The 18,683-nt window shown below is 40.2% G+C and overlaps 1 protein-coding gene across 1 annotated transcript in view; it reads left to right on the top strand.

Annotated features, from left to right (window-relative positions):
• Nucleotides 1-13,797, top strand: part of hibch (3-hydroxyisobutyryl-CoA hydrolase) — a 55,404-nt gene extending 41,607 nt beyond the window's left edge. The window contains exons 8-14 of the mRNA XM_075478989.1: nucleotides 7,539-7,684; nucleotides 8,154-8,240; nucleotides 8,370-8,428; nucleotides 9,078-9,159; nucleotides 11,371-11,490; nucleotides 11,693-11,726; nucleotides 12,905-13,797. Of these exons, the coding sequence (XP_075335104.1) occupies nucleotides 7,539-7,684; nucleotides 8,154-8,240; nucleotides 8,370-8,428; nucleotides 9,078-9,159; nucleotides 11,371-11,490; nucleotides 11,693-11,726; nucleotides 12,905-13,020 (644 nt within the window). The 3' untranslated portion in view covers nucleotides 13,021-13,797. The remainder of the gene's footprint in view (nucleotides 1-7,538; nucleotides 7,685-8,153; nucleotides 8,241-8,369; nucleotides 8,429-9,077; nucleotides 9,160-11,370; nucleotides 11,491-11,692; nucleotides 11,727-12,904) is intronic.
• Nucleotides 13,798-18,683: the final 4,886 nt, after the last annotated feature.

Here is an 18,683-nt window from a genome sequence, read left to right as displayed (position 1 = left end):
TTATTGATGCCCGTTTAAAAAAATAAGGCACTACTGTTTTTACTGCAGGCACGAAATTTAGGATGAATTTTCTTATTTTTTCTTAAAAGGCAAAGAAAAGTCATTGATATTTATGAGGAGATGTCTATCTGATCTGATTGGATTGGAATCGGAATTGGAAGGTGAATTAAAAATAAGGAGTGAAATTAGTAATATTTATGTTGTTGCTGTACACTTTGGTTATGGTAAGAAGAGGCAGAGTATGGTGAGTAATGTCTTAATCACCCTGCAAAAAGAAATTTGTGAACACGCCAATCCAGTACATTTCCATTATCTGAGCATCCCCTCTGCCATCAGTAACTTGGAATACTCACTGCACTGCTTATATTAGAGAAAAGCATTTCCTCCTTTTCACTGAAGCACAGCTGCCTCACACACCCCACATGCTTATTTTAGCCCTGATCCGGAGGTCAAAGCCTCTCAAGAGCCTCTCTTATGAGTTATCTACAGTCGCTCTGTATACCACCATACTGTAACTGGTTAAATGTGACGTTATTCAATTAGAAATAGTGTAAAATCAGTATATCAGTCGCATTTTATCATTTTAGATAGTAAATTGCTTTAAATGCAGCTTGCCGGAGTATGCTTGGCAAGCACAAACCTTTGCAGTCCATTGCAGTCCTGAAATTGTCTAGAGCTGTTCTAGTATAACTTCTCGCATGTATTTTGTACCAGCCCCCGAAGCAAAATGTCCAAAAGATCAGAAGAGACCAAAAGAGCCTCATCCTTCAATTTCGATGTGCCATAAACAAAACATGACAATGTCCACATCTTTCTTTTTGCATCGCGTTCTACCTCCTGCAGTTTTTAGACAGGTGCTCTTCGTTTCCTCCCCTCTAGCAAAACATCTCCAACTGTAAAGAAACGCGTGTCAACCACAACTGCAGAAAAAGTCTGAACCAAATTATCCGAACGTGAAAACCGGTTTAATATCACTCCAGCAGTTTTTTTTCATTCCCAAATGGACCCATCTGTTTTCTCACAAGTTTTTGCCATGTAAAACATCTTATGGCAATAATATGGTTTGATAGTATGACTAGACTTATTTTCCCCATTCAGTGAAAGGGGATCTATCTGGCCCAGCCTGCCCACCAGCAAATGACACTGCCTGTCCTGTTTACTCCAACTTTGTTGATGCTTTGTGTTGTTAGCATTTCTCATATAAGAAAATATGGTTATTAGATGTTTGAAATGGAGAGCAATACACAAGACTTTGCAGCACTTTGAAAATGAATTTAGATAAACTAATTGGAGTAATATTGTGAAGGATAAAAACAGTGAACAAGCCTGCAAAGATTAAATGCCTTGTATCTAAACATACAAAAAACATCCCTCTTAAACGTAGAAAACAAATGTTGCCCTGGTTTAACCCCACATTATGGCAACTGATTAAGGAAAGGGACACAGCCTTGAAAAAATGTCTGAAATCTGGCCTTGATAGTGATCGCTTAACATATAAAAGCCTCAGAAACAAGGCAACATCACAGTTTAGAAAGGCTAAAGCCAACTATTTCCTGGAGATTATAACACAAGCAAGAAGTAACTCAAAAATATTGTGGAGAACAATTGACCAACTCTCTGGTAAAGAAAGTAAAATGAGTGCACCTATACAGCTTAAATCACATAGATCACATAATGATAGTTTAGTAATCGCCAAATGTTTTAATGATTATTTTATTGATTCCGTTTTAGAATTGGGCAGTAATTCATCAGATCTTCATTTCCCAAGGGTTGTTGAAAACAATGTTACTTTAATGAATTTCAATAATGTAGATGAAACGAAAATAGCCACAATTTTATCAACAATATCACTGTCCAAGGCAAAAGACATCTGGGGCTTTGACACTTCTCTACTGAAAAACTTTAAGGATGTCTTATCTATTCCCATTATGTACATTGTAAACAGATCATTGGAGGAAAATGTTTTCCCCAATACTCTTAAAACAGCAATAGTAACTCCAATCTTCAAAGCAGGGGATAGACAGAATGTTACAAATTATAGGCCAATAAGTATACTACCAGCAATTTCTAAGGTGCTTGAAAAAACAGTGTCAGAACAGTTAATAGCACACTTCAATGAAAGAAATTTATTACACCCCATGCGGTTTGGATTTAGAGCTAACCACTCTACTGACACTGCATGTTGTTTTTTTATTGAGCATATCAAGGCAAATCTGGACAAGGGAGGAGTAGTGGGTGCAGTGTTTTTAGATCTGCGAAAGGCATTTGACACTGTAAACCACCCACTACTCCTCTCCAAATTAGCTAGCTTTCAGTTGTCTCCAAGTGTATTGTATTGGATTGAGTCTTATCTTTTAAATCATTCCCAGTGTGTCAGGATAAAGGATAAAACATCATCCCTCAGAGCATGCTCTATGGGGGTACCGCAAGGTTCCATTTTTGGGCCACTTCTGTTCAGCGCATACATCAATGACCTCCCATCAGTATGTGATGGTGTGGAAATATTGATGTATGCTGATGATACAGTATTGTTCACACATGGCAAAGACTCAGAACAAGTTGCAAACACACTGACACAAACTCTCACTAAGGTTACCAAGTGGTTGACCAATTCCTGTCTTACACTTAATACTGATAAAACTGTCACCATGTTTTTTAAAAACAGATGTAAACTAAAGTCTGTACCAAATATATATGTAAGTGGAGAACCGTTAAAAAATGTTGATGAGTTTAAATATTTGGGAGTGACTTTAGACTCCACACTTACTTTTAAGAAACACATTAAAAAAACTGGGCAACACTGTGAAATACAGCATAGCAAATTTTAGACATATTCGCAATTCCCTAACTGTTGATGCTGCAAAGACCTATGTAAATGCCATGATAATGTCTCATTTACACTACTGTATGTCAAGCTGGTCTCAGGCTACCAAGACTGCCATGAAATCAATTGCATCACTTTACAAACAAGCTCTTAAAGTTTTGGACAGACGTCCCTCTCAATTTCACCACTGTGTCATACTGGACAAGTATAACTTGCTCAGCTTTGACAACCTCATCCTATATTCTGATATACGCCTCATGTACAAAATGATCCACAATACTGCTCCACCACCTCTGAAAACCTTCATCCATCCTTGCTCTGAACGCATTAGCAGAACAACTAGATCTACCAGCAGGGGAAACTGTAGCCTCCCAAGTCGGCTCACTGCATTTGCACAATCTGCTTTTTCTTTTAGAGCAACTAAGCAATGGAATACCCTTCCCACTCACATAAAAAACATTGCAAATTTCTATACCTTTTCACGTGAAGTGAAGCAATGGCTTTTATGTAATCAGCCTTGTCACCACTAATAGATTTGCACATGACTGTTTTGACATTTTGCTGAGCATTTGCATATGATAATATTTTTATGTTGTGTGTGTGTGTGTGGTCTTTGCCTGAGTGACTGTTTCTATTTTATTGTATTTAATGTTTTTATGTTTCTAACTTGCCCAGGGACTGCAGATGGAAATTAGCTGCTAAGCTACAATCTGGTGCAGGTCATCTTTTTACTTTGTAACTAATGTACTTTGCACATGGTCCCTGACTAAATAAACTAAACTAAAAGAGAAAGCTGCATTATACAAGGTTGCATGTAAATTGAATTATCAGAATGGTAAAGTATTCACTTTCTACCACTTTCTAAAATATTAAAAATGGATTTGTCACCAGTCAGCCATCTCTCAGCTTGCTTGCGTGGCCCAACAGCTTACTTGGTCTTATCAATGTGCCTGTGCTAGCTTAATTTAATCGGTTTCTCACAGTCCTCGCAAAAGGCTCCACTAAGCTGGTCGGGGCAGAAAGTTTTCAGAATCAGTTCTTCTGATATTTCATGTAGAACATATTCCTTTCTGAGACTGTTGGTGCTGTTCTGTAGATCCAAAGCAGAAATCCTCAACTACAGCATTGACGTTGTAATTCACTCATGTTAACAATGTTAAAAACATGATTTATAGTGGAAGTGGACAATTCTGAATGAGGAGAAATTTTGCCTAACAATTAAATACTCATTGTAGGCATTTAATCTTTCTTTTTCCCCTTCAGAAATACAGTAAATTTTACAACCAGTACTTTTTTAGGTTTAAATGGTAAACTGTCTCTCTTATATAGCACTTATCTGGTCTAGGTGACCACTCAACGCACTTTTACGCTACAAGACACATTCACCAATGTAAACACACACTGGTACAACACGTTTTTCCGTATACAATGTAACAGGCGACACAGCGCTTTTTCTCTATCATAAACATTTACATACCAATGGACACAGCAGAGGCAATGTGGGGCTCAATGTCTTGCCCAAGGATGCCTTGACATGTGGGCTAGGGAAGCCAGGAGTTGAACCCCCAACTCTCTGAAAGGTAGATGATTGCTTTTCCTCTTAAGCCACAGCCACCCTTTAAATTTCTATACATAGCACTAAATTATAACAGTGCATCCCTGACTTCTCAAAGCAGTTTATTTAAGGAAACCAAATTCAACCCAACCTCGTGCAGTGTTGACTTGCCTTTACACCTTTTTTCTTTTAAATCTGAAAAGTAACCTGAAGTTGTAGCTGTGAACTAAATACAGTGTAGTAAAAAACTAATAAACCATTGTTAAGTTGAATGAAGTAAAAGTTTCAAGTAAAGCAGAAGTATCTCACTTGAGTACAGAACTTTTTCTTTGCTCTTCCAATCCTTTACTTGATAAAAAAAAATCTAGCAAATCCAGCAATAAATATACATCAGAAATCCAAATTATTTATTTACATGACATATCCCTTCATTCCCATAAGAAGGGACTCTGCAGCCTATTTTCATTTTGATTCCACATACACTGTTCTGCTGCAAGAAACACCTGCAAGGGCGCCACATTGTTTTTTTGAAAAATTTCTCTCTCCATACCTGTTTATGAACACACTAATTCATCTATGACAGACAGTCCTCACACACAAACATTAACCCTTCGCTACAGGATAAACAGATTTAACATCTGCCAACATCTGCCACTTTTATGATATTACATTTTCAGCCATGAATGAGGTCAACACAACTAATCCCTCTCTACTCTTCACCTCCCCCTCTTCTTGCCTCATGCCACACAACAAAAGATGTGCGAAAACAAGGCGTAACAAATGGAAGTTTATTTCATGTCAGGAATATTGACATTAGTGACAATACAGCATGAACGGTGTATAGATTAAGGCTTTGGATTATAATTGAATTAACCATAAAGCTTGTAAGCTGTAAAGCTGCATGCTCCACTCTTTGTAATGTGCCAGTGGTGATTTGTTCATACATCATAACTGTCAGTTAGGTGTGAGGAGGGAGGACACGGATGCGGATATTCAAAAAGCAAACTTGATTTATTAACAAAAAACACAAAGTTCCAAAAGAAAGCGCGGCTGAGCTGGATACAAAAACCTAAACTGTGGAATGATTATTTAACAGAATAAAACAAAACACTTGGCATATCATGGTAAAAAGACTTAACTGTGGCGTGGCATGGCATGGATGGTGACGGGGAAGGATCTCACAAAAACTGAAAGGAAACCTGGAAACTAAATACTGTGGAGGGTGATTAGGGATTGAGTGCAGCTGATGGCGAAAACACAGGTGAGGGACGTGAGGCTGATGGCAGGACAGGAGAGGGTGGCATGACATAAACTAAACACAAGACCTGAACCTGAAACATGAGAACTAAACTAAGACATGACTAAAAACCAAACATGACCTAAAACATAAAACTCAAGATATGAGTCCATGGCGTGACAGAGCCCCCCCCTCAAGGGGCGGATCCCAGACGCCCCTAAAAAGTCTGCAGCGGCCGACCAGGCACACGGCAAGAGCACCGGCCTCGGACGGCAGGAGACGGTATCTGGCGGACGCCCAGACCTCTGACGGCGTGGCAGGAAGAGGCGGTGGTCTGGCGGACGCCCAGACCTCTGACGGCGTGGCAGGAAGAGGTGGTGGTCTGGCGGACGCCCAGACCTCTGACGGCGTGGCAGGAAGAGGCGGTGGTCTGGCGGACGCCCAGACTTCCAATGGCGTGGCAGGAACAGGCGGTGGTCTGGCAGACGCCCAGACTTCCGTCGGCGTGGCGGCAGGAGACGATGGTCTGGTTGGCACCCAGACTTCCAATGGCGTGGCGGCAGAAGACAATGGTCTGGTTGGCACCCAGACTTCCAATGGCGTGGCGGCAGGAGACGGTGGTCTGGCGGGCACCCAGACCCCCGACGACATGGCAGCAGGAGGCGGTGGTCTGGCAGGCGGCCAGACATCCGTCGACGTGGCGGCAGAAGCCGGAGACGGTCCGGCAGGCGGTCGGACATCCGGCGATGTGGCAGGAGAAGGCAGTGGTCTGGTGGGCGCCCAAACCTCCGACAGCGAGGGGGGAGCCCCCCCCTTAAGGGATGGATCCCAGACATCCCCAATATCTGGGGGTGGGAGGGAGGGGCTCGAAAACAGGAGTCCATGGGCTCTGTGGCTTGGTCTGGCCCTGTGGCCTCTTGGTCTGGCCCTGTGGCGCCTGTGGCTGTGGTCTGCTCTGAGCCTGTTGCTGTGGTCTGCTCTGAGCCTGTGGCTGTGGTCTGCTCACAGGCGCCCCTGATTAATCACGATTAATCGCATTTGTACGCAAAATCCAAAAATGAATTCAAAAGTAGTGCATAGCTTTTAGCATTTAGTTTTATTTTAAATGTACTGCCATATGAATGAAAGTGCCATAACATTTGTTGTGCAAACACACTTTCAACATCAGCATTTTTATGTAGTTTTTATGTAGAAGCCTCGCTCCACTGTCTGTTTCGTTGAATGACTTGCTGCTATCAATTGTGTGTTTAGCCTTTAAGTGATATTTGAGACTACGGTGATAAGACAATTCAACTTGGCAGTGTTTACAGATGACTTTGGTTCTGTCGACTCCGCCGTCTGGAAGAACTTTAAAATGAAAATGGCCGAGTAAAAGTTCTGTACCCTTCTCCATGTTTGGTGGATCCGCCAATTACTTTCTTTTCTGGTTCCGCGGCAGACAGCAACAGACTTTTACAAAATAAAAGGCTGTGAGCAACAGACTTTTACAATTATAAAATAAATAATAAAACGGGTGGTTTGTGGCATAGTGGGTTGAGCAGGCGCCCCATGTACAAGAGGCTATAGTCCTCGCTGCAGCTGTCCCCGGTTCGAGTCCCGCAACGGATGGCCCTGTGCTGCGTGTCGTTCCCCCTCTCTCGGCCACCTGCTTCCTGTCTCTCTGAACTTTCCTATCCAATAAAGGCACAATAGACCTCAAAATGTTTTTTTGTTAAAAAAATTTCAAAAATTAAAAAAATAATAATTTTTAAAAAAGATGCGTTAATGCACGATAAAATATTTATCGGCGTTAAATAATTAATGCGTTAACGCGAAAATAACGAGTTAACTTTCCCAGCGCTAGTCATTTTACTTGATGACATACATTTGTATTTAGAACTATACCAGACTGTGTGTGAATGCTTTCTGTTTTACTTTGACAGGGCTTTTCCCTGACGTGGGAGGTGGCTTTTTTCTGCCAAGGCTCAGGGGGAAGTTGGGACTGTTTCTCGCCTTGACGGGCTACCGGCTTAAAGGACGTGACGTGCAGAGAGCCGGAGTTGCCACTCACTTTGTAGAATCAAAGAAGGTGCTGTTACTCAACTGAATGAATAAACTTATTTAAATGGCCCATGCCCACTCTGAGGTTGAGTGATATTTATGCTGCAGGGACGAATGCAGGGCAGGTGTGCTGAGTGGCCAGATGTTGAGTCACTGGATGCCTGGATAAAAAGATCAAACTAATGTAGACTTGGTCTATAAGCTGTCAGTTTATGTGCTTGCATGGCAGACTGTTGGACTCCTGCACAACAATGCCTTTGAATTAGTTTCTTTCTCAGTCCAAACTAAGATGAACTGTCCTTGGTATTCTTACCAAATTCTACAATAGAAGAAAAGAGCTGATGAAATACTCAGTTTACGGAAGCTGCTTCCATTATGAAGTATTTCTTCTTTGAGGACCAAAAGGAAAAGATCTATCTGTCTCCAAAAATAATAAGAATGCAGTCAGACTTCTTTTTTTTTCTTTACACATTTTTTGGGATTTTATACATCAATAGGTCCCAGATCTGGAGAAGGAGCTAGTGAACTTGAAGTCTCCCTCAGATTCAGAGGTCTCCAGAGTGCTTGAGTCCTTCCAGAACCAGGTCAGAAACTAAAGCAGCCTTTATACACTTATCACAAACACTAAGCTTAAGATCTTACTTCGATCAAAAAATTATTTCTCCTACACAGGTGTGTTTTTGTGTTATTTTGTCTGTGCTCATTTTCCACAGAGTAGTCTGGACTCTGAAAAGCCTTTTGTCTTGGATAAGCACATTTCTGATATTGACAGGTAGGCCTTCCATTTCTGTATAACCTGAGAAGTAAACAGTCATTTTTCCGAAGCATAATTTCTTAAAGAATAAGGTGGAATATAAGAATATATTAGTTAGTCTTACTCTGTCAACCCTCAACTTAATTCCTGTAATCAATAAGAAAATAACTGGGGCCTGTAGAACAAAGAAGCTGAGTCTGAATGTTCAGAACAAAGACAGTTTTTTTTTATCTAATCATTAGGTCTGTTTATCTTCATTTATTTCAACCATTATGGAATCAAAATAAAAATTTGGTTAGAATCTGAATTAATTAGATTAATCAGAGTTGAAATTGATAGCTATTCAAAAGATAACCAACCCTAATAACTATTCATGGCCTTCCATCTCAAGATTATTCACTCCTACTTTTAGTTGACTTCTCCAAAGGCAAACCAGAATTTCCCCCAACCTGCAAGGCTCTTTAATTGTCAGGAGATGAGTACAGTGCACTGCACTGACTATTTGGGGGATTTAATGTTTTTAATAGTTGTTGACAACAACGGTGCTCCATTAGGTTTACCATTTACAGGCCTTTGGATACACTCACAGTACTTGAAAGGACAAATGGGAAGTCAGGAGAATACCTGTCTTGTTTTCAGTTCTGAATTTCCTGTTCCCTCCCATCAGGCTGTTCAACTCCGCCAGTGTGGAAGGAATCATGCAGAAACTGAAGGCAGACGGTTCAGAGTTTGCTAAGAAACAAGCCGAGGTATGTCCTTGATCTGCATCTGAATCACATTCACTGTCGGAATTGGATTGTCCTCTAAATAAAGTAACTGTACAGAAATCTGTTAACACTTGTGCAGAGACATGCTGTCAACTCCTGCTTCTAGCATCAGTTGTTTTTAACACCTGGCAGTCGTGTCCCCATGCACGCAACAGGCAGACTTTAATGCACATCTCATTCATACATCAACTTTAAGGCTTTGTGTTAGTACTGCTATTTAGACACATTCCACACATCTCTAATACAAAAGATAAGGCATCACCTGTACTCGTCGTTTGATGCTTTTTCACGTTACATTGCTCCTCGTAACAAACAGAAAAAAAAAACGCACAGGGCTCTTGTCGATGTTTTTTGAGAGGCCAGCTGTTGTTGTGGCCATTTATGTTTTGTAAGTCATGGGTTCTATCGGTTTGGTTTTCTTTGGGATATTGGAATATACTTTGGTTGATTTGGATTCAAGACTTTTGTATTTGAGATTGTTTAAAATATTTTGGTGACTTTTGGACCCGCCTATTAATCAGACAGATTAAGAACACACCAGGGGCTCTTTTTTTGTCTGTCAAATGTCCGGTGTGAGGATGGGAGGTGGTGGTGGAATGATTTTTTGACCACTTTTAGATCTTGTTAAATTCAAATAAGTTAACTTTCGTTTTCAACTAAATTGTAAGAATTTTTTTTGTTATTGTTTTGTTCATATTTTTTTGTTGGTAAAAAATAAACTACGTATATTTTAACAATCAACTGAAGTGTGTGCAAGAACACAACCACCTGCTGCCACCCACGGCCTTTGTTGGAAAATATCATTTGGAAATTTAAAAGGCCCCGACAGCTGTGATGTTGAACTTTTCAGCTATGTGATCTTTGTTGCAAAGTATAGCAGACAGTTCCAAATAGGTCTGTAGAACCTTCTGGTGCATCCTAATGCAGCACCTTCAGCAACCGCAATATGTATCCCAAACAAACATCTATGTTGTTTTCCTGGATCATGGGCAGTTGGTGACTGCGGTGTGTACAGTCCTCATAATAACAAACCTTTAAGCTGCATGCAGATGTCTACAGACGAGGAAATTTACGTCCTGTGTACCTAATTGGAACCTTAAAGACACAGGGAGGTGGAAAACATGTATTGGTTTCTATAGAAACCGTTGTCTCTGTGAGTAATACCTACCTTTAGCCCTGGTATATCACCAGTAGATAAAGCCCATATTGAGTACCAATGAATGAAACCAGAGCATCGTTTGGCTGTGCAATCCATGTTAGCAATAAGTAGTAAACTCCGTCTAAGTACTTAATGGGCTTAGTCTCTGACTCTTTCCTGTGGGATTTCAGGGTACTTAATCTTAATCTGCATTGTGATGGCCTTTAGTCTTGCCCATATCCCAGTTTCCACATGTTCTTACTCTATCTTGCAGAGCAGCTGGTTTAGTCACAATTTGCAAGATAACCATCACAAGAGAATCTATCTTTGAGCCGTTGGTGGCCAAAACCCAAACATTTGGACCAGTAGGTGTGGCAAGTCAGCAAGGATTGTTCCACTGACTTCTTGTAAGCGCGTCGTTGATCTGATTAGTTGATGTTTATTTATGTTGGTGATAGGCAATTTCTTATCTGCTAAATATCTTTTGAAATTCCTTGCCATTTTTTCAGAGATTTCTCCCGAGGACTTCTCAGATGCTTCCAAACAACAACAAATCTGGCATGTCATGCTACATGTTTAGACTAGTGAAAAAAAAACCTGGAAAAGGAGCTGTTTAATCTCATGAAACTGTGCCCATGCCCCTGATTTTACCCCTCCCTTCCTCTCCAGATAACTCAAATTCCTGGATTAAGATTTCAACTACTCATTTTTTTTTTTTTTTTAGATTCAGATGACTGCTAATTTTCTGCTGTTTTAAGCAAACATAGTCACATTCAGTATTATTTCCAGCTATGCCAATATGAATTACACCCAGTGAGGGTTAGTTGAGTCATCAAATATTTATAAAAAAAACACTTCCTGTAACTCTACACCCCTAATCCAATTTCCTGCCTTACCATCAACATCCTGTTTTGCTCATTGCTTTTTTTTTTTTTTTTTTTTTTTCCCACGACTCACAAAAATCTGTCTGAGGGAAAGGAACCAAAGCAGGTTTTTTGCATCTTTCAGTTTGAAGGCTGAGCCTCTCTGACAAACACTGGTTTTACTTCCTTTAGACCTTGGTCAAAATGTCTCCCACATCTTTGAAGATCACCTACAAGCAGCTTGAAGAGGGCGCAAAGCTGAGCCTGCAGGATGTGTTGGTGATGGAGTATCGACTGAGCCAGGCCTGCATGGTAAAAACAAATAGGATTCCAGTCTACATTCATGAGCACCAGTTTAATTATATTTTGGTTCAAATTAGCACAGATTACATTATTACCATTTTAATTGGCATTCAGTGCTAAAGTAGCATGTCAGTTTAATTTAATTTGAAATTTATTTTAGAGTACAATATGAATTAAATCATCTTATTGGATTGTTTCTGTTGTGTTGCAGAGAGGGTGTGATTTCTATGAAGGCGTACGAGCCGGTAAGTTACTGCAGTAGTATATAATTTCCCCATTGAGCAGGAAAGAATAGAAAACAATGTAAATTCAATAAAAAAATATTTTACACTGACTGTTAATGTTATCAAAGATCAATAAATAATAGGGCTGGGCAACGATTAAAATTTTTAATCTAATTAATCACATGATTTCCCTGATTAATGGCAATTAATTGCATTTGTATGCAATATCCAAAAATTCATTCAAAAGTAGTGTAAAGCTTTTAGCATTTAGTTTTATTCTAAATGTACTGCCATATGAGTGAAAGTGCCATAACATTTGTTGTGCAAACACACTTTTAACATGTAGGTTTTATATAGAAGCCTCGCTCCACTGTCTGTTTCCTTGAATGACTTGCTGGTATCAGTTGTGTGTTTTGCCTTCAAGTGATATTTTAGACTGGAACTACTACGGTGATAAGACAATTCAACTTGGCAGTGTTTACAGATGACTTTGGTTCTGTCAACTCCGTCGTCTGGAAGAACTTTAAAATGAAAATGGCCGAGTAAAAGTTCCGTACCCTTCTCCATGTTTGGTGGATCCGCCAATTACTTTCTTTTCCGGTTCTGCAGCAGACAGCAACAGACTTTATAAAATAATTTATTTTGTAAAACAGACTTTTACAAAATAAAATAAATGATAAAACGGGTGGTCCGTGGTGTAGTGGGTTGAGCAGGCGCCCCATGTTCAAGAGGCTATAGTCCTCTGCAGCTGTCCCCGGTTCGAGTCCTGCATCGGACGGCCCTGTGCTGCGTGTTGTTCCCTCTCTCTGCCCCCTGCTTGCTGTCTCTCTGAACTTTCCTATCCATTAAAGGCACAAAAGCCCAAAAAAAAAAAAAAACTGCGTTAATGCGCGATAAAATATTTATTGGCATTAAATAATTAACGAGTAATTAACTCGCGCAGCCCTAATAAATAATATTTCCGCCTGCTAGTGTAAACACAGAGTATCAGCTTAGACTTAAAAGGATTATGATTCGGCCGTTGTGTTGTCGGCTGCCGAGAATCTTCTCATGCACCATCACTCTACAGGTTGTCAGTAAATTTTGCAATTAGTTATCATTCCTCTCAGTAGATTCTTGACTTTTTTAACATTTTGGCTTCCGTTAAGTAACAGCATCCGAGTCCCTATTGAATATCACGATTCCTTGTGTGTTTCCAGTGCTGGTTGACAAAGACCAGAATCCCAAGTGGAACCCAGCAACACTGGAGGAGGTATCCGACCAGAGCGTGGCTGAGTGTTTTTCCTCATTGGGAGAGAAGGACCTGACTTTCTGATGTTTGCCAGCCAATTGCTTCCCACCTTCAAAACACATACCACTTAGCCTTCTCTAAACAGCCACTTCCTGTCCTCTTATCCTTTCATGGTCACTCATTTCAGAGGACTGTACTGCTGTTAGGAGAGACCCTGTTGTTTTATGAATAGAAAGGTCATGGTTTAAATCTATGGGATGTTGTTAATATGGAATACAAATACTGGAAATACAATCTTCATCCGGTGATGTTTTACAGAAAGAAATACAATTACAGGCTGTTTCTCTGCATCAGTAGAAAAAAGGGACTGTTTCACTTTTACAGACAGAAATAAAATGAAGAGGGAGCTAACAGGTGCCCTGTTTGTCACATGCAAAGTAGAGTGTTCTCCATGAGTTGTACAGCAATACCTCTGTTATGTTGCTAATTTAAGGACCCAAAAGCAGCACTACATCAACACGAGGACACAGGAGGGGAAATGATCTCACCATTGAGTGCTTTATTACACTTCCTGTGGGTGTTTGTTGATGTGACACACATCATTATCATCTGTATTTCAGCAGTGTGGTCTGTAGCTCTAATGCAGATAATGTATCGTCTTTGTTTCATTAGGTTTTTTTTTCATTCTTTTAATTGCTTTCTATTTTTCTTAGAAATGTTCCGACTTATCCATCCGGCACTCCCAAGATAAACACACTTTTTAGTATTATATTAATATCTGTAATGAACTTGTTTACGTGATTGAGTTGTTGCATTTTACAAAACAAATGTGGTTGCAATAAACTATAATGTGTGATATTGTGGTGTTTTTTTTGTTAGTTTTTTTCAAATTTTGTGATGGTCTATATATTTGCTCAGGAGGAATCAAATCACTTCCCTAAACATTAGAGTTACACATCGGCAGTAATAATGGGACAACCAGGATCATACGAGGCATCAGTGCAGGAGCAGATGGCAATGAAAAAAGTTTGTTACGTAACATATAATGAGAAATTTTCTTTGTAAGTGCAGAAACTGCTTGGACATATTGCATTAAAAAAAATTAGGCTGCAGTATATTTTGTCAGCTGCCGTAAGTGTTGTAAACACAGATAACTTCAGAATTGTGCTGTTCTCAGCAGCTTCTCAGACAATAGGTGTACAAAAATTTTTTTTTTACATTATATATTCAATTTAGGGTTCAGGTTTCTATTCTAATTCTCACACAATACGAACTAACCAGTGCTTTTAATCTGCAGTTTGTTTCAACTCTCCCTTTTTACTCTGCGTTTGTGGCCTAAACCCATAATACTTGTTTCTTCGGTAAGCTGTAAGGGTTTGTCTCAGCACCACAGTGCAGTTTTAGGCTCATTGAGCAGACAGGATGACCTTCACATACTTCAGACCATAAACTGCCATAAACAAAGAGAACACGGACTATTTGTCCTGCCGTCACAGATGAGTCTTCGTGGTTTATGGCTTTACTCTTCAAACAAAGACGGTCAATTGTAAATCCTCTTATTTATCTTCCTCATAAGCTGTACTCTTGACCGGTTGTGTGCTCACCATATATCCGGATATCTTGTTTGACTTGTGTTTTACATCAAGCACTGTTAGTGTCTAAATGCACCACTAATGTGTTTTAATATGATCCAAGCTCCAAAGAAGTAAAAAGTTAGGAGACATTGAAGGCATTACTGATTTATTGGCATCAATTTTGCATGTACTCTATGTACAGTATGCATGTTGAATGAGCAATTAACCATGGGAATAGCAAAATCTCAATCATTTTAGATCATTTGACAATAAATGTTCACAGGCTGACATGGATCATCTCACAGAACTGGTTCCTGGATATTATTCTTCTCTTATTTGGCAACAAATAAATCCTGGACAAAGAGCAGGTGGTCCTATCTTAATTTATCAAGCTGCTTGTGCTTCACTTTATAAAGTCAACAATGTAGCCGCTTTCACCACTTTTGCTGCACCCCAGCACATTCAAGAAACTATGAGGACAGGAAATCCCTGTGATCACTGGCACCATTTCTATCAGACTGACCTCAGTTACTTGGCATATGTAGGGCATTATTGGAAGAGCTCAGCCGTTTTCTGGCCAGTAGCACAGCTTTGAGTCGTGCTAATACCACACTTTAAACATCTTTCTCGAGTCACTGCACAAATGTGGAAAAAAAAGATTAGTAGAGCTGCAGAGAAGCAGCTTCAACAATTAAGACAGAAAATTATGCAGCTGTTGGCTGCAGTTTCTCAAATGACAGTATGTGGTGCTTTTCTGCCCATAAGAAAACAACTAAATCAGATCATCTGGAGCTGGAGAATTAAACCTTTTTCAACAAGGAAATAAGTAACAGGTCAATTCACAATCAAATCAGTTCAATTGTACCAAGGGGTACTACAGCCATTTTGACCCTGTACATCAGGTAATCTGTCCTTGTTATGATGAATAAATCACATATATAACTGCAGCCCACACTGCAGCCCATTCTCCACTTCTACCAGTATAACTTAAAATGTGAGACCTTTAATGCTACAGGTATGATTTCCAAAAGAAGCCGTCACATGGAAGACACAGATGTTTGAATGAACACTGGTGTTCGCAGAGGATCAGAACTGTGTGGTCTCGCTAGCTGTAACAAAGATGTCTAATTCTCTGCTTTTTGCTTGAACAACCTAAGAACTGATCTTTTTCATTGTTTTCTCAAAAAAAAAATCAATTTGCACAAATAAACTGTGCTTAAAGATGACATATTGGAAATGTAGCCTGTACAATAAAACAGTTAATTGTAAAGAAAATGTGCATCTTTATTCACACAAACTCTGGCCATCACAATGTTTCCAACACTGCCACCAGTTCCTTGTTATGTTACTGAAACCAGCTTTTTTGGTGTTGATCTGACCATTCACAGAAAACGGCTTCCACAACACAACAGTGAAATGTACATTTCTAATTTTGCCTGAAGCCAACCAAATGGCACCTGATGGAGAATTAGAAATACAGTGTGAGGAGAACAACCGGCAGTTTGTTCGCAGCTTGTTTGGAAAGACCCCGAGAAATGGATCTGTCCACATAGGTCAGTGAAAATAGCACTGTATAACGTGTGTATCAACAGAACATAGACATGGATTTGGGTATTTGTTTTCTCGTACATGATTGTGTTTCTTCAGACGGGCCTCAAACCGCTTTTCATTCAATCAGCTCACAAAAACAATATAACCTGTAAACTGGTGCCATGAAATGCCATGAAGTTGGAGACACCCTTCTCTATAAATCAGCAATGTTACAGTATTGGCTAATCTTCCTAAAAAAAAAGGTGACCTGCACTTGTATTTTAATGGTATTGGTCAGTAATATGTCAACACACAAACTCTTATTAGAGTCTTTTGGAGAAGGCAAGTGGTGACTATATCCTACCACATCCTTTTATGGCTTATCAGTTGATGGTCACTGCTGTTTTAATTTATCTTTACAATACAATACTATTCAAAGCAAATATTTGTGTGACAGTTAAAGTGTACTTGTCACTTTCCTTAACAGATAAGTTTGCAGTGTAACTTGTAATTTGATTAATTCAACAAACAGTGAAAATTCTTGAGTACAAATTAGACACATTATTTTTCTTCTGAAGCTCCTTTCTGTATCAACAACAACCAAGGACCAGACCTGTGTGATGCCCTCTTTTGATAACAAGGGTCATAGTGACACTCACTGTGGACTCTGGCAGGGTCTTGATCCAAAAGTACTTCTGTTCTCTTGTACGTAAAGGTGCCCCCTCTTATAGAGCAGCACCACAGAACTTTAAAGGTATCATATTGGGGTTGGAAAATCAAGCTAACTCAGAATGGGGCCATGAGAAGAAAACGTTTCAAAATCAATTCAATCCCTTAAGAAATTTCATAGTGGTTTGAGCCATATTGTGGGTTTTTCATCTTGTCCCATCAGCATCAGGCTGTTGTTTACTCTGTCACTATATTTTCTCAACAGCAGAGCATCTGCACAGCAACAGTCTGAGTTGCAACACATGGTAGCAACATGAACCTTGTTACGTGGACCCAGTATGTTTAACTGTCCAATGCATATTAGGTGCGGTGTAAAAAAGCACAATATAGTGTTTGCTTAAACCTCTGTGAAACTCTTTGGGTTTAATTTGTTTAGATGGGATCAAATTTGCTCTTCTGTTAGCCCCTTCTCTGTAGCTTTTAGATTAACTCACCTGTCAGGAAACCTTTTGATTCTCCAAACTGAGAGTGCTGTGACTCCAGTCGACTGAAGGTATAACAGTGACAATCAAAAGCACTTCATACAGTCACACGTAAAAACAAATATCCCTTCAAGGGGTATATATTGAACTGAAATCTCAAGGGTTTCAAGGTTCACATATTTGTGTTGTTTGCCTCTATAGGGCAGGTGGCAGTGTTTTTCAGTCCGGCATTACAATGACACAAAGTGAACAAAACTGGGGCTTCAACACTTTAGCCAAGCTGTTTTTTTATATTCTGGTTCGACAGATGAGTTGGACCCAGTTCGAAAGTATGTCAGACCTTTCTCATGCTCTGGTTTCTTTGTGGTTAAGAGAGCTGCAGGCCCCCCAATGAGCTAAGTCCTTTCGAGGTTCCCCAAACTAAGCCTTGTTAACAGACAATACATTACAGAACAGGAAAACCAACATTTGCACAAATGAGTTCCTGGAATCATTTTGAGAACCCTGAATGTTAGAAGGAGGGCAGTGAAATAAGCTGAGCTGAACATGATGTCCACTGTGGCTCCACAGCAGGTTTTTAGAGACATCTTCAGTCATCCTTTTGTTAGAACAGAAGACGTCAGACAGATGGGTGTGTTTCTGTCATGGTGATACCAAGTAAGGGTTTTCAAGTGGGCGCCTTCACCAAATGAAGGGGATCTATTAATAACTTTTGCCATAAAAGGAGAGAATCTTGGCCCAAGAACAACAGTGTAGACTTTCACTGGCAACATCATGATTCTAGGCAATATCTGATAGGATTTCTTCTTTTGCGGTGTGAGCCGGGTGACGGAGACCCGGCACCTAACTAAGAGAGTACAAATATGGACAGAGAAAGGTGATATCCTAGTGAAGACGCTCTGCTTCAGCAAGGCTCCTGCTCTGATGCAGATAATTAAAGAGATGTAGATGGGATCAGAGTGCTTTGGTCAGTTTGGAGGAGGATTTTAGGCTCAATCCAAGTATAATCCAATCCAAAAGTAGGTCAAAACTGAATTACTGACAGCACATTCTCTCTCCCACTCACGGCAGTTAGACGTTTGACAGATTAATTTAGAATTACGCTATCGGCCTTGTTGCCCATATGCGGACCCCAAGGTATCAAGGTCCATGTAGTCTCAGGCTTTCCACTGTGATATACTACGTCCTCTGTCATGGCACATCACATTCAATGTAAGGAATGTCACTGTAGCGGCTGTCGACCTCCACCCACTGCTGCACAGCCCGGGCCACGATCTCCTCAGAGAGCCTCTGGGCGTACTCCAGCAGTACCGGGTTCACCTGAGGGGAGCTCTCCACCGAGCCCGTCTCTGAGTGAACCAGGTAGGCCTTCTCACCCCTCATTCCCTTGCTTCTACCTTCCACCTTTTCTGTAGAGTTTGTATTTTGGGAAGCAGGGTCGCTCCTCTTGGATTTGACGCACCCCATACTCTGGAGGATGTAGCATTGATTC

Source organism: Odontesthes bonariensis, chromosome 12 (genome assembly GCF_027942865.1).
Source record: "Odontesthes bonariensis isolate fOdoBon6 chromosome 12, fOdoBon6.hap1, whole genome shotgun sequence".
NCBI classification, from domain to species: domain Eukaryota; kingdom Metazoa; phylum Chordata; class Actinopteri; order Atheriniformes; family Atherinopsidae; genus Odontesthes; species Odontesthes bonariensis.
Note: the sequence above shows the minus strand (reverse complement) of the source record. Positions and strands in the feature narration are given on the sequence as shown.